Below are 15,585 nucleotides of genomic sequence, written 5' to 3' on the forward strand. Positions count from 1 at the left end.
GATCATACTGAGACTGTGGGCAGCATTTCATCGGTTAATCCCATATCTATTGCTGATTAAATTTGTGAGGTTTATTGGGAATTTTCTTACCTGAAGTCTCTTCAGTTCCTTGCTGAGTCAATGTGGTGTTTCCTTGGTCCATTGTTGCTGTGGAAAGTAAAGAACAAGAACACCCTCAACAAATGTGAAATTCTGTTCTTGTGACGGCACACTCAGAGTTTGAGAGTCAGGTTGGGATGAGCATAACAAAGCAGGCAAGTGCCCTCCAGGCGTTGGCCCTCTGAAGGACACCCACCAAAGTCATCAAATCAGCAGGAACGTAACAATCAACAGGCTGCCTCCAGTTCTGTCGAATATCAGGATGCGTCTAGACGTAATGGTAGAGTGAGGAGAGGAGCACAAAGGTGGTCAATAACTGCAAATACTCTGCGCACTTGTAATTTTATTTTCCGTAAACTTCACTTTGAGTGTATGTCCACTCTAAGTGATGCAATGCTCTAATTTCCTATCGTATGCTTCAGGACTCTGGTGTCTTGCACTATCTCAGTACAGTGCCTGGCCCATACTGTGTGTAGCAGTGACCTGAGCAAAGACTCTGCCTCAAACAACGTAACAGTTGGGCAGTACATCTCAAAGAGGTTTGAGATCCACTTTGGATCTCATATCCAGTTTGGTAGAAATAATAGTAGGAGGGATTATTACTTCAAGGGCGAAAAGCTGCAGCATGCTACAGTGAAGAGGGACCTGGGGGTCCTTGTGCACGAATCACACAAACTCAGTCTGCAGGTGCAGCAGGTGATCAAGAAGGCAAATGGAATGTTGGCCTTTATAGCGAGGGGGATAGAATATAAAAGCAGGGAGGTCTTGCTGCAACTGTACAGGGCACTGGTGAGGCCGCAGCTGGAGTACTGTGTGGAGATTTGGTCCCCGCATTTGCGAAAGGATATATTGGCCTTGGAGGGAGTACAGGGGAGGTTCACCAGGCTGATACCGAAGATGAGGGGGTTAGCTTATGAAGAGAGATTGAATAGACTGGGTCTGTACTCGTTAGAGTTTAGAAGGCTGAGGGGGGATCTTATAGAGACTTACAAGATAATGAAGGGGCTCGATAGGGTAGAGGTAGAGGGATTCTTCCCGCTTAGAAAGGATAGCAGAACTAGCGGGCACAGCCTTAAAATAAGGGGGGGACAGTTTAGAACAGAGTTGAAGAGGAACTTCTTCACTCAAAGGGAGGAGAATCTCTGGAATTCTCTGCCCATTGAAGTGGTGGAGGCTGCCTCGCTAAATATATTTAAGTCACGGGTAGATAGATTTCTGATAGACAAGGGAATTAAGGGTTATGGGGAGAAAGCAGGAAAGTGGAACTGATCCACTTCAGATCAGCCATGGTCTTATTGAATGGCGGGGCAGGCTCGAAGGGCTAGATGGCCCACTCCTGCTCCTATTTCTTATGTTCTTATGTTCTGGGGATAGGGCTTGGGTGGGTTTGTGGTCTGTGCAGACTGGATGGGCTGAATGGCCTCCTTCTGCACTGTAGGATTCTACGAGTCTATGATAACCCGATACAGACCAGGTCCTTATACTACAAGTGTCAGTCAGATGTGAGTACGGTCAGATGTGAAGAGAGATCATACTGAGACTGTGGGCAGCATTTCATCGGTTAATCCCATATCTATTGCTGATTAAATTTGTGAGGTTTATTGGGAATTTTCTTACCTGAAGTCTCTTCAGTTCCTTGCTGAGTCAATGTGGTGTTTCCTTGGTCCATTGTTGCTGTGGAAAGTAAAGAACAAGAACACCCTCAACAAATGTGAAATTCTGTTCTTGTGACGGCACACTCAGAGTTTGAGAGTCAGGTTGGGATGAGCATAACAAAGCAGGCAAGTGCCCTCCAGGCGTTGGCCCTCTGAAGGACACCCACCAAAGTCATCAAATCAGCAGGCACGTAACAATCAACAGGCTGCCTCCAGTTCTGTCGAATATCAGGATGCGTCTAGACATAATGGTAGAGTGAGGAGAGGAGCACAAAGGTGGTCAATAACTGCAAATACTCTGCGCACTTGTAATTTTATTTTCCGTAAACTTCACTTTGAGTGTATGTCCACTCTAAGTGATGCAATGCTCTAATTTCCTATCGTATGCTTCAGGACTCTGGTGTCTTGCACTATCTCAGTACAGTGCCTGGCCCATACTGTGTGTAGCAGTGACCTGAGCAAAGACTCTGCCTCAAACAACGTAACAGTTGGGCAGTACATCTCAAAGAGGTTTGAGATCCACTTTGGATCTCATATCCAGTTTGGTAGAAAAAATAGTAGGAGGGATTATTACTTCAAGGGCGAAAAGCTGCAGCATGCTACAGTGCAGAGGGACCTGGGGGTCCTTGTGCACGAATCACACAAACTCAGTCTGCAGGTGCAGCAGGTGATCAAGAAGGCAAATGGAATGTTGGCCTTTATAACGAGGGGGATAGAATATAAAAGCAGGGAGGTCTTGCTGCAACTGTACAGGGCACTGGTGAGGCCGCAGCTGGAGTACTGTGTGGAGATTTGGTCCCCGCATTTGCGAAAGGATATATTGGCCTTGGAGGGAGTACAGGGGAGGTTCACCAGGCTGATACCGAAGATGAGGGGGTTAGCTTATGAAGAGAGATTGAATAGACTGGGTCTGTACTCGTTAGAGTTTAGAAGGCTGAGGGGGGATCTTATAGAGACTTACAAGATAATGAAGGGGCTCGATAGAGTAGAGGTAGAGAGATTCTTCCCGCTTAGAAAGGATAGCAGAACTAGAGGGCACAGCCTTAAAATAAGGGGGGGACAGTTTAGAACAGAGTTGAAGAGGAACTTCTTCACTCAAAGTGAGGAGAATCTCTGGAATTCTCTGCCCATTGAAATGGTGGAGGCTACCTCGCTAAATATATTTAAGTCACGGGTAGATAGATTTCTGATAGACAAGGGAATTAAGGGTTATGGGGAGAAAGCAGGAAAGTGGAACTGATCCACTTCAGATCAGCCATGGTCTTATTGAATGGCAGGGCAGGCTCGAAGGGCTAGATGGCCCACTCCTGCTCCTATTTCTTATGTTCTTATGTTCTGGGGATAGGGCTTGGGTGGGTTTGTGGTCTGTGCAGACTGGATGGGCTGAATGGCCTCCTTCTGCACTGTAGGATTCTACGAGTCTATGATAACCCGATACAGACCAGGTCCTTATACTACAAGTGTCAGTCAGATGTGAGTACGGTCAGATGTGAAGAGAGATCATACTGAGACTGTGGGCAGCATTTCATCGGTTAATCCCATATCTATTGCTGATTAAATTTGTGAGGTTTATTGGGAATTTTCTTACCTGAAGTCTCTTCAGTTCCTTGCTGAGTCAATGTGGTGTTTCCTTGGTCCATTGTTGCTGTGGAAAGTAAAGAACAAGAACACCCTCAACAAATGTGAAATTCTGTTCTTGTGACGGCACACTCAGAGTTTGAGAGTCAGGTTGGGATGAGCATAACAAAGCAGGCAAGTGCCCTCCAGGCGTTGGCCCTCTGAAGGACACCCACCAAAGTCATCAAATCAGCAGGAACGTAACAATCAACAGGCTGCCTCCAGTTCTGTCGAATATCAGGATGCGTCTAGACGTAATGGTAGAGTGAGGAGAGGAGCACAAAGGTGGTCAATAACTGCAAATACTCTGCGCACTTGTAATTTTATTTTCCGTAAACTTCACTTTGAGTGTATGTCCACTCTAAGTGATGCAATGCTCTAATTTCCTGTCGTATGCTTCAGGACTCTGGTGTCTTGCACTATCTCAGTACAGTGCCTGGCCCATACTGTGTGTAGCAGTGACCTGAGCAAAGACTCTGCCTCAAACAATGTAACAGTTGGGCAGTACATCTCGAAGAGTTGCGTAAGAGGTTCAGATCATGCAGCCTCATGAGCTTAGATGCTGCATTCTGGTTTATTCTCCTGATACTTCTGCACTGATGACTATTCTATGTGGATTTGGTTTCAATGGCAAGTCACGTTGTAATTAATCTCACTCGGTGCATCTTACATTGGCCATCAGCCTTGTGTTTGAGTTAAATTTCCACCATACTCAGGCCTCCTTTGCACTTAACCTAACCCACACATTTTTGGATTATGGCAGCAAACCGCAGCATTCCAGGAAACCCAATCAGACATGGCGAGAACGTGCAAACTCCACACAGTGACCCAAGGCTGGAATTGAACCTGGGTTCCTGGTGCTGTGAGGCAGCAGTGCTAACCACTGTGCTACCGTGCCTCTCTTGCTGTGTGGATGATATTGTACTCAGTGAATCATTAACATCTGGGGCAGCACAGTGGTTAGTACTGCTGCCTCACAGCGCCAGAAACCCGGGTTCAATTCCCGGCTTAGGTCACTCTCTGTGTGGAGTTTGTACGTTTTTCCTCTGGATGCTCCGATTTCCTCCCATAGTCCAAAAGATGTGCGGGTTAGGTGGATTGGACATGCTAAATTGACCCTTATTGTCAGGGGGACTAGCAGGATAAATGCATGGGGTTATGTTGATAGGGCCTGGGTGGGATTATGGTCAGTGCAGACTCGATGGGCTGAATGGCCTCCTTCTACACTGTAGGATTCTAGAATAACCCGATACGTACCAGATCCTTATACTACAAAGAACAAAGAACAATACAGCACAGGAAACAGGCCCTTCGGCCCTCCAAGCCTACGCCGCTCACTCACCCAACCAGACCATTCTTTTGTATCCCTCCATTCCCAGTCTGTTCATGTGGCTATCCAGATAAGTCTTAAACGATCCCAGCGTGTCCGCCTCCACCACCCTGCTTGGCAGCACATTCCAGGCCCCCACCACCCTCTGTGTAAAATACGTCCCTCTGATATCTGAGTTAAACCTGTCCCCACCTCACCTTGAACCTGTGACCCCTCATGATTTTCACCTCCGACCTGGAAAAAAGCTTCCCACTGTTCACCCTATCTATGCCCTTCATAATTTTATACACCTCTATTAGGTCTCCCCTCATTCTCCGTCTTTCCAGGGAGAACAACCCCAGTTTACCCAATCACTCCTCATAGCTAAGACCCTCCATACCAGGCAACATCCTGGTAAACCTTCTCTGTACTCTCTCCAAAGCCTCCACGTCCTTCTGGTAGTGCGGCAACCAGAACTGGACGCAGTACTCCAAATGTGGCCTAACCAACATTCTATACAGCTAGAACAGTCAGAAATGAGTATGGTCAGATATGAAGAGAGATCATCCTGAGACTGTGAGCAGCATTTGTTCAGTAAAATCCTGTATTTAATGCTTATATATTTGCGAGGTTTACTGGGAGTTTTCTTACCTGGAGTCTCCCCAGTTGTGGTGGTTGCTCGGACTGTTGTTGCTGTGGAAAGTAAAGAACAAGAACATCCTCAACAAATGTGAAATTCTGTTCTTGTGATGGCATACTCAGAGTTTAAGAGTCAGGCTGGGATTAGCATGTTACTATGTCTGTCAGTATCAGTTGGTGTTTGTCAGAGTCTGTGTCCTGTATTCTACTGGCATGCCTGCCGAGGTTTGAAGATCGTGCCCGAGGCCAACACAGCATGCCGATCTGTGAGCCTCAGGGCGGGCATGCCAGTAAAATTAGGGCCTGTGCGTGAGAGCAACAGCCACACATGGCAGGATCTAATGCAGACTCAGCACAGACAGGACGCACAAGTCAGGAATTGAACACAGGTCTCTGCTCCTGTACTCGACTCCTCTTGCTATGAAGACCAACATATCATTTGCCTTCTTAACCATCTACTGCATTTGCACGCTTACCTTCAGTGGCTGGTGTACAAGGACACTCAGGTCTCGTTGCACATTCCCCTCTCTCAATCCATGGCCATTCAGACAGTAATCTACCCTACTGCTTTTACTACCAAAATGGATGACCTCATCAGAAACAGACCAGTGGATGTGAATACTTTAAATATATCTTTATCAAGAAGATGTTATCCAACGTCTTGGTAAAAGAAGATTCAGTTCAGACCAAGGACTGATTAAAAATTGATAAAGGGGAAGGGTTAGATCGACTGGTTGTACTTAAAGTTGATAAGTCACCAAGAATAGATGAGCTGCATCGTCGGATACTGAGGGTAATAAGGGAGGAAATTGGTGAGACACTGGCCATCTTTTTTCAATCCTGCTTCAGTACAGGAATGGTGCCAGAGGATTGCTAATGTTACACCCTTATTCAAAAAAAATGATGCTGCGATAAGCCTCACAACAACAGGCCTAAACATTGGCATGTAGGGACAACCCTTTAGGGATGTAGATTTACTGGGTTAGGGCAATAAAAGGATCACCTCAAACAATTATTCCAGCCTTATCGATGTTCCTACATAGCTCAGGGAGACCATTGCAATCTGAAAAATTCCAGGTGCACAGCTGCTAAACTTGTAATCTCAACAGTGATGTGAAAAATGTCTGGAACTCTTCAACAACCTTAGATGGGGAACACATGATAACTAGCATAAAGACAAAGCAGGGAGAACAATGTGAACGAGTAACAACAGTGTAATTAAGGGAATGATTACCTGTATAACTTGCAGGTCCACTGTCAATGCTGCCACCTGACCCAAGCCTATCACAACGTGGAGGAGCCCAGCCATTTTCACAGTGACAGTTGTTTTTACTGTTACAAACCTGAAACAAAGTCCACAATTTCCTCATTGGTAGATTTATAGGGAATGGTGAAGCATTTTAGTAACACACAGAAGTAAAATGGAGGCAGAAGGGAGCTGGTCCCAGCGGGGTTGACAATGGGGTTTTCGGGACAGAGTTCAGTATACTGGCAACAGGAGAGAACAATCACAGTCTGAGTGAGAGGGAGTGGGATGTGGTAAGGTGGTAGGTCTTGGGTGAGGGTTTGGTTGGTGAAGTTTATGGGTGTGTGGGGTCCACATTGACTAGACAATGGGACAGTACAGACATAGGGTGGCCCAGGGAGTGGTAATGGGTGTTGGCTCTGAGGGAGAAAAGACTTCTGGATTAGATTGCTATATGGTTCAAGGGTGACAGAAGGGAGAGGAATGGTGGTATTGGGTAGGTCAAGGGCGGTAGTGGCAGCTGCTGGGGATGGTGAGTGATGGGGTAGAAGGTGGTAGAGCAGGTCTAGAGATGACATGCGTCATTTCTCAACTTTCTTTTGCTGAACACTGCTTCCCCGACCACAGATACAGCCTGAGCTCCATTAATACTGGTTATCAGCCTTGCTGTCATTCTCCCAAATCAAGTTTTGTGACTTTCTTTTGCTGTTCTGATTCCAAATACCAACAACAGTTACAGTGTCTACAGGTGGGATTTCAGTTAGAGTGGATAATAGAGTTAGGTTTCAGTGAGAGTGGTTTATAGAGTGAGGTTTCGGTCAGAGTGCATTATAGAGTGAGTTTCAGTGAGAGTGGATTACAGAGCGAGGTTTCAGTGAGAGTGGATTATAGAGTGAGGTTTCAGTGAGAGTGGGTTATAGAGTGAGTTTCAGTGGGAGTGGATTACAGAATGAGGATTCAGTGAGAGTGGATTACAGAGTGAGGATTCAGTGAGAGTGGATTACAGAGTGAGGTTACAGTGAGAATGCTTTACAGAGTGAGGTTTCAGTGAGAGTGGATTACAAAGTGAGGTTTCAGTGGGAGTTGATTATAGAGTGAGATTTCAGTGAGAGTGGATTATAGAGTGAGGTTTCAGTGAGAGTGGATGTGAGGTTTCAGTGAGAGTGGATTATAGAGTGAGGTTTCAGTGAGAGTGGATTATAAAGTGAGGTTTCAGTGAGAGTGGATTATGGAGTGAGGTTTCAGTGAGAGTGGGTTATAAACTGAGGTTTCAGTGAGAATGGATTACAGAGTGAGGTTTCAGTGATAGTGGGTTATAGAGTGAGGTTTCAGTGAGAGTGGGTTATAGAGTGAGGTTTCAGTGAGAGTGGGTTATAGAGTAAGGTTTCAGTGAGAGTGGATTATAAAGTGAGGTTTCAGTGAGAGTGGATTATAAAGTGAGGTTTCAGTGAGAGTGGATTATAAAGTGAGGTTTCAGTGAGAGTGGATTATAAAGTGAGGTTTCAGTGAGAGTGGATTATAAAGTGAGGTTTCAGTGAGAGTGGGTTATAAAGTGAGGTTTCAGTGAGAGTGTTTTATGGAATAAGACTTTGTTAAGGAGTGATCTTTATAAAGAGTGTGACATCAGTGAGAAGAGTGGACTCGAGTGAGAATTTGTGAGGCAGTACATGACTTGGAGAGAGCCAAGGAAACAGTGGCATAGAGAGATGGACCTGCTTATAACCTGAGAAGGTTCACAGCTGCAGCTTCTAATGCATGCTGAGTTTAGACTGTTAGATGGACTAATTTCATAATTATGCAGGATACCAGAATGACCATGTTCTGACAATGAGTCATCCAGGCCTAAAACATTAGCTCTGTTCTCTCCTCACAGATGCTGTTAGAACTGCTGAGATTATCCAGCATTTTCTGTTTTTGCTTCAGATTCCAGCATTCGTATTAACTTGCTTCAATCTTAGCAGTTAATTATGGTATTATTAAAAATTACACACCAACTGCTCACTTGGCTAAGGTGAGCTTATGACATCTTTTGAGGTTAAAAAAGGGTAATGGGAACTATATTTATCTACATCAAGTGTGGAAGAACTGATTTAGATTGACATGGCTAACTGAGCATTCTCCTTTCATAACGGTCATTTCCATTAAATGACAGAGGCAGAAGTGTGTACTTAGCACTGGAAGTGGTTTGATGACAGATGCCCTACCACTATAGAAATCCCAAGAAGATGTGGAGCTTCTCAGGGGCAACTATGATTTCCCTGATTGGTGCGAGGAGTTGAGGTTGTTGTCTGCTTCTTGTGGATTGACCACCCTTTGGAAAGTGTGCATTTGGTAGAGTTTCAATGATGAGTATACTGTGGCCACGCAGGAAGCACCAACAGCAATGGCAACAAGGAGAATGATTAAGAGCAATAATCAAGCATGCTGGGAATTTACAGGTGAGGGAAGGAACAAGCAAGTCATGACCTTTCCTGTGAAATGTGACCTGACACTTCTGTGTTGACCAAATAAGGATGTTTGTTTGGAGAGACCAGAGCCATTGATTATAGCCTAATTCCATATATGGTGAGAAAATGTAACTTAGACACAACTTGGTATAAACATTTGGGAATTCTTAGTGAATAGCTCCATGAATTCAACTTTGTAATCAGGTTCAGATAGTATCACTGGATGAGTGCCTAAGAACTTTCTGGTCGGATGCTCAAGTTTAAGATAAAAAGAGAAACTTTGAATCTTTTGCTTAGTGGAAACTCGAGAAACAAATTTGTGATGTGTGCCCTGAAGATCAGCTTCAGAAAAGAACAAAGAAGATCACAAGAACAAAGAACCACAAGGAAGATTTAGAGCCGAGGTCAGACCTGGCCAGTTTGCTCAAGTGGATAGTATTTATTTTTAGTTAAATTTAAAGTTCCATGAATTAAAGTTAGAGTTGAAGTTAAATCAATTGAAAATCCGAAGGCTTTTTATACATATATAAAGAGCAAGACGGTAGCCAGGGAGAGGGTTGGTCCACTCAAGGACAGGGGAGGGAATCTATGTGTGGAGCCAGAGAAAATGGGCAAGAGATGAAATGAGTACTTTGCATCAGTATTCACAAAAGAGAAGAACTTGGTGGATGATGAGTCTGGGAAAAGGTGTGTAGATAGTTTGAGTCATGTTGAGATCAAAGAGGAGGATTATTGGGGTTCTTGAGAAACATTAAGGTAGGCAAGTCCCCAGGGCCTGATGGGATATACCCCAGAACACTGAGAGAGACAAGGGAGGAAATTGCTGGGGCCTTGAGAGAAATCTCTGTATCCTCACTGGCTACAGGGGAGATCCCAGAGGATTGGAGAATAGCCAATGTTGTTCCTTTGTTTAAGAAAGGTAGCAAAAATAATCTAGGTAATTAGAAGCTGATGAGCCTTACATCAGTGGTAGCAAAATTATTGGGGAGAATTCTTCGAGACAGGATTTATTCCCACTTGGAAATAAGTGGACATATTGGTGAGAGGGTTTTGTGAAGTGGATGTCATGTCTCATTAACTTCATCGAGTTTTTTAAGGAAGTGACAAAGATGATTGATGAGGATAGGGAAGTGGATGCTGTCTACATGGACTTCAGTAAGATTTTTGACAAGGTTTCTCAAGACAGACAGGTGCAGAAGGTGAAGTCGCATGGGGATCAGGGATGAGCTGGCAAAACGCATACAAAACTGGCTCGATCAGAAAAGACAGAGGGTAGCAGTGGGAGGGTGCGTTTCTGAATGGAGGGCTGTGACAAGTGCTTTTGCTCAGGGATCAGTGCTGGGACCTTTGCTGTTTGTAACATATACAAATGATTTGGAGGAAAATGTAACTGATTGATTAGTAAGTTTGCGAACACGCAAAGGGTGGTGGATTTGCAGATAGCAATGAGGAACGTCAGAGGATACAGCAGGATATAGATCGGCTGGAGACTTTGGGGGGACAGGTGGCAGATGGAGTTTAATCCGGACAAATGTGAGGTAATGCATTTTGCAAGGTCTAATACAGATAGGAAATATACAGTAAATGGCAGAACTCTTCAGAGTATTGACAGCCAAAGGAATCTGTGTATGCAGGTACACATGTCACTGAAAGTGGAAAAGGTGGAGAAGGTAGTCAAAAAAGCATACGGCATGCTTGCCTTCATCGGCCAGGGCACTGAGTTTAAAAATTGGCATGTCATGTTGCAGTTTCATAGAACCTTAGTTAGGCCGCACTTGGAATACAGTCGCCACACTACCAGAAGGATGTAGAGGCTTTAGAGAGGGTACATAGAACATAGAACATTACAGCGCAGAACAGGCCCTTCGGCCCACGATGTTGCGCCGACCAGTTAAAAAACAATGACCCACTAACCTAAACCAATCCCTTTTCGTCCATAAACCTATCCACAGATCTCTTAAACGCCCCCAAACTAGGCGCATTTACAACTGCAGCTGGCAGGGCATTCCAGTCCCTCACCACCCTCTGGGTAAAGAACCTACCCCTGACATCAGTCCGATAACTACCCCCCCTTAATTTAAAGCCGTGCCCCCTCGTGCTAGCTTTCTCCATCCTAGGAAAAAGGCTATCACTATCCACCCTGTCTAAACCTCTAATCATCTTATATGTTTCAATAAGGTCCCCTCTTAGCCGCCTTCTTTCCAGCGAAAACAACCCCAAATCTCTCAGTCTCTCCTCATAGGATCTCCCCTCCATACCAGGCAACATCCTGGTAAACCTCCTCTGCACCCTCTCCAAAGCCTCTACATCCTTCCTGTAATGTGGGGACCAGAACTGCACACAATACTCCAAGTGCGGCTGCACCAGAGTTGTGTACAGTTGCAACATGACGCTGCGACTCCTAAATTCAATCCCCCTACCAATAAACGCCAAGACACCATATGCCTTCTTAACAACCTTATCTACTTGATTCCCAACTTTCAGGGATCTATGTACACATACACCTAGATCCCTCTGCTCCTCCACACTATTCAAAGTCCTCCCGTTAGCCCTATACTCAACACATCTGTTATTCCTACCGAAATGAATTACCTCACACTTCTCCACATTAAACTCCATCCGCCACCTCGCGGCCCAGCTCTGCAACCTTTCTAAGTCACCCTGCAAACTATGACACCCTTCCTCACAATCTACCACACCTCCGACTTTGGTGTCATCAGCAAACTTACTAATCCACCCAACTATACCCTCATCCAGATCATTAATAAAAATTACAAACAGCAGTGGCCCCAAAACAGACCCCTGAGGCACACCACTCGTAACCGAACTCCATGACGAATATTTACCATCAGCCACCACCCTCTGTCTCCTATCTGCTAGCCAATTCCTGATCCAATTACCTAGATCACCCCCAATCCCATACATCTGCATTTTCTGCAGAAGCCTACCATGGTGAACCTTATCAAACGCCTTACTAAAATCCATATACACCACGTCAACTGCCTTACCCCTATCCACCTCTTTGGTCACTTTCTCAAATAACTCGATAAGGTTAGTAAGGTACAGAAAAGATTTACCAGGATGTTGCCTGGTATGGAGGGCAATAGCTATGAGGAAAGGTTGAAGAAACTTGGTGTGATCTCAATGGAATGACGGAGGTTGAGGAGAGATCTTATAGAAGTCTACAAAATTATGAGAGGCACGGACAGAGTGGATAGTTAGAAGCTTTTTCCCATGATGGAAGAGACAATTACTTGGTGTCACAGGTTTAAGGTGTGAGGGGCAAGATTTAGAGGAGATGTACAAGGCAGATTTTTTACACAGAGGGTGGTGGGTGCCTGGAACTCATTGCCAGGGGAGATAGTGGTAGTGACTTTTATGGGGCATCTTGACAAATACATAAATAGGATGGAAATAGAAGGATATGGTCCCCAGGAGGGTAGGGGTTTTAGTTAAGTCGAGCAGCATGGTGGGTGCAGGCTTAGAACATAGAACATAGAACATTACAGCGCAGAACAGGCCCTTCGGCCCACGATGTTGCGCCGACCAGTTAAAAAACAATGACCCACTAACCTAAACCAATCCCTTTTCGTCCATAAACCTATCCACGGATATCTTAAACGCCCCCAAACTAGGCGCATTTACAACCGCAGCAGGCAGGGCATTCCAATCCCTCACCACCCTCTGGGTAAAGAACCTACCCTTGACATCCGTCCTATAACTACCCCCCCTTAATTTAAAGCCATGCCCCCTCGTGCTAGCTTTCTCCATCCGAGGGAAAAAGCTATCACTGTCCACCCTATCTAAACCTCTAATCATTTTATATGTTTCAATAAGATCCCCTCTTAGCCGCCTTCTTTCCAGCGAAAACAACCCCAAATCCCTCAGTCTCTCCTCATAGGACCTCCCCTCCATACCAGGCAACATCCTGGTAAACCTCCTCTACACCCTCTCCAAAGCCTCCACATCCTTCCTGTAATGTGGGGACCAGAACTGCACACAGTACTCCAAGTGCAGCCGCACCAGAGTTGTGTACAGTTGCAACATGACGCTGCGACTCCTAAATTCAATCCCCCTACCAATAAACGCCAAGACACCGTATGCTTGGAGGGCCGAAGGCAGCCTATTCCTGTGCTATAATTTTATTTGTTCTTTGTTATTCTTTGGGCTGATTAAGTTATAGTAAACCCCCATATAGTAAATCCCCATAACTCTTAATTCCCTTGTCTATCAGAAACCTATCTACCCGTGACTTAAATATATTTAGCGCCGTAGCCTCCACCACTTCAACGGGCAGAGAATTCCAGAGATTCGCTACCCTTTGACTGAAGAAGTTCCTCCTCAACTCCGATCTAAACTGCTCCCCCCCTTATTTTGAGGCTGTGCCCTTTAGTCCTGCTATCCTTTTTAAGCGGGAAGAATCTCTCTACCTCTACCCTATCCATCGCCTTCATTATCTTATACGTCTCTATAAGATCCCCCCTCAGCCTTCTAAACTCTAATGAGTACAGACCCAGTCTATTTAGTCTCTCTTCATAGGCTAACCCCCTCATCTGCAGTATCAGCCTAGTGAACCTTCTCTGCACTCCCTCCAAGGCCAATATATCCTTCCACAAATGCGGCGACCAAAACTGCACACAGTACTCCAGCTGTGGCCTCACCAGTACCCTGTGCTGGTGTGGAAACAGCACACCCGGGCGCGAAGGACAAAACCAGCAGAGAGAGCCAGGGTGGGGAGCATGGGGGGAGGTTGAATCGCGATCGGACCCTCCTGGGAGGCAGGCCCCCCCCCCCGGCAGATGCGGGGGGGTGGTGGAGATTCTCTCAAGTCCATCCTCCCCTCATCCTCCACCATTTTGTAAAATCAGGCCCATAGTGTTCAATTCTGGTTGCCACAATATCAGAAGAATGTGGAGGCTTTGGAGAGGGTGTAGAAAAGATCTACCAGGATGTTGACTGGTATGGAGGGCATTAGCTATGAGGAGAGGTTGAGAAACTTGGTTTGTTCTTGGAGGTTGAGGGGAGACTCAGTGGAAGGATTAATTACGAGGGGGCATAGGTTTAAGATGCGAGGGGCAAGGTTTAAAGGAGATGTACAAGGCAAGTTTTTTACACAGACTAGAACTCACCGCTGGGGGGAGGTAGTGGAAGCAGATATGACAATGGAAGCAGATAAGACATTGGTAAGGCCATACTTGGAATACTGTGTGCAATTCTGGTCACCCTATTATAGAAAGGATATTATCAAACTAGAAAGAGTGCAGAAAAGATTAACTAGGACTACTGGGACTTGATGGATTGAGTTATAAGGAGAGGCTGGATAGACTGGAGCGTAGAAGGCTGAGAAGTGATCTTGTAGAGGTCTATAAAATAATGAGGGGCACAGATCAGCTAGATAGTCAATATCTTTTCCCAAAGGTAGGGGAGTCTAAAACTAGAGGGCAAAGTGAGAGGGGAGAGGTGCAAAAGTGTCCAAAGGGGCAATTTTTTCACACAGAGGGTGGTGAGTGTCTAGAACAAGCAGCCAGAGGTAGTAGTAAAGGTATGTACAATTTTGTCTTTTAAAAAAAGCATTTAGATAGTTACATGGATAAGATGGGGAGAGGGATACAGGCCAAATGCAGGCAATTGGGATTAGCTTATGGGTTTTAAAGAAAGGGCGGCATGGACAAGTTGGGTCGAAGGGCTTGTTTCCAGTCTGTAAACCTCTGTGCCTCTGTGATTCTGTGACAGTGATTTTTAAGAGGCATTTTGACAAATACATGAACAGGACGGGAATAGAGGGATATGGTCCCTGGAAAGGTAGGGGGTTTTAGTTCAGTCGGATAGCATGGTCACTGCAGGCTTGGAGGGCCGAAGGGCCTGTTCCCGTGCTGTAATTTTGCTTTTTTTTGTTCCAGAGACAGTTGATCCTGATAATTTTAGACATCCTTTTCAAATCTCTCTCTAAGCAATGCTAGTTTCTCATAGCTCTTCAGATAATTGATGTCTCCTATCATAGATTCTTCTGCACTCTCACGAAAGCTTTGACATCTTTCTGAAACTTTGGTGTCCAAAATGGAACAAAATACTCCATCATAGGTGAAACTAATCATCAATAACAGTTCAAACTGTTAATGTCTTGAACCAATTCTCCCCTCATCATCAAATGAATTTATCGATATGATTGAAAGGAAATTTATCATTTCATACCCCTTTCCTATTGCAGGTGTTGTCACATTCAGCCACTTTGAACTCAGTCACACTCAGACACTTGTGATCAATACAGGCCTGTGAAACAGAGAATAAAACAGTTTCATTATCAAAATATTACTTTCATTCGCCTCAAAGAAATGATGTGGTGATGAGCTAGAGGTTTATGGGAGATTAGCAGAGTAAATACATGATCTGGAATTGTGGTCGCTGCAAATTCAATGGGCCAAATAGCATCTGTAGGGATTCTACGAAAACTCCAATTTTTCCTGATACAGGCATTTAAACATTCGGCATAGGAGTGAGATCTCAGTGAGAGTGGATTATAGAATGAGATCTCAACGAGACTGGATAATACAGCAAGGTTTCAGTGAGAGAGAA

General features: G+C 45.0%; 1 protein-coding gene across 1 annotated transcript in view; it reads right to left on the reverse strand.

The window, feature by feature from the left end:
- The window catches only part of LOC145348502 (disintegrin and metalloproteinase domain-containing protein 12-like), a 200,291-nt gene that overhangs the window by 60,126 nt on the left and 124,580 nt on the right, over window positions 1–15,585 (reverse strand). The window contains exons 17-21 of the mRNA XM_080196694.1: window positions 15,205–15,282; window positions 6,554–6,662; window positions 5,332–5,373; window positions 3,343–3,399; window positions 1,717–1,773 (exon numbers count right to left, since the gene is read on the reverse strand). Coding sequence (XP_080052820.1) covers window positions 1,717–1,773; window positions 3,343–3,399; window positions 5,332–5,373; window positions 6,554–6,662; window positions 15,205–15,282 — 343 coding nt within the window. The remainder of the gene's footprint in view (window positions 1–1,716; window positions 1,774–3,342; window positions 3,400–5,331; window positions 5,374–6,553; window positions 6,663–15,204; window positions 15,283–15,585) is intronic.

The sequence above is a fragment of the Carcharhinus amblyrhynchos genome, chromosome 1, assembly GCF_965287045.1.
Source record: "Carcharhinus amblyrhynchos chromosome 1, sCarAmb.v2.hapA, whole genome shotgun sequence".
Taxonomy (NCBI): Eukaryota; Metazoa; Chordata; class Chondrichthyes; order Carcharhiniformes; family Carcharhinidae; genus Carcharhinus; species Carcharhinus amblyrhynchos.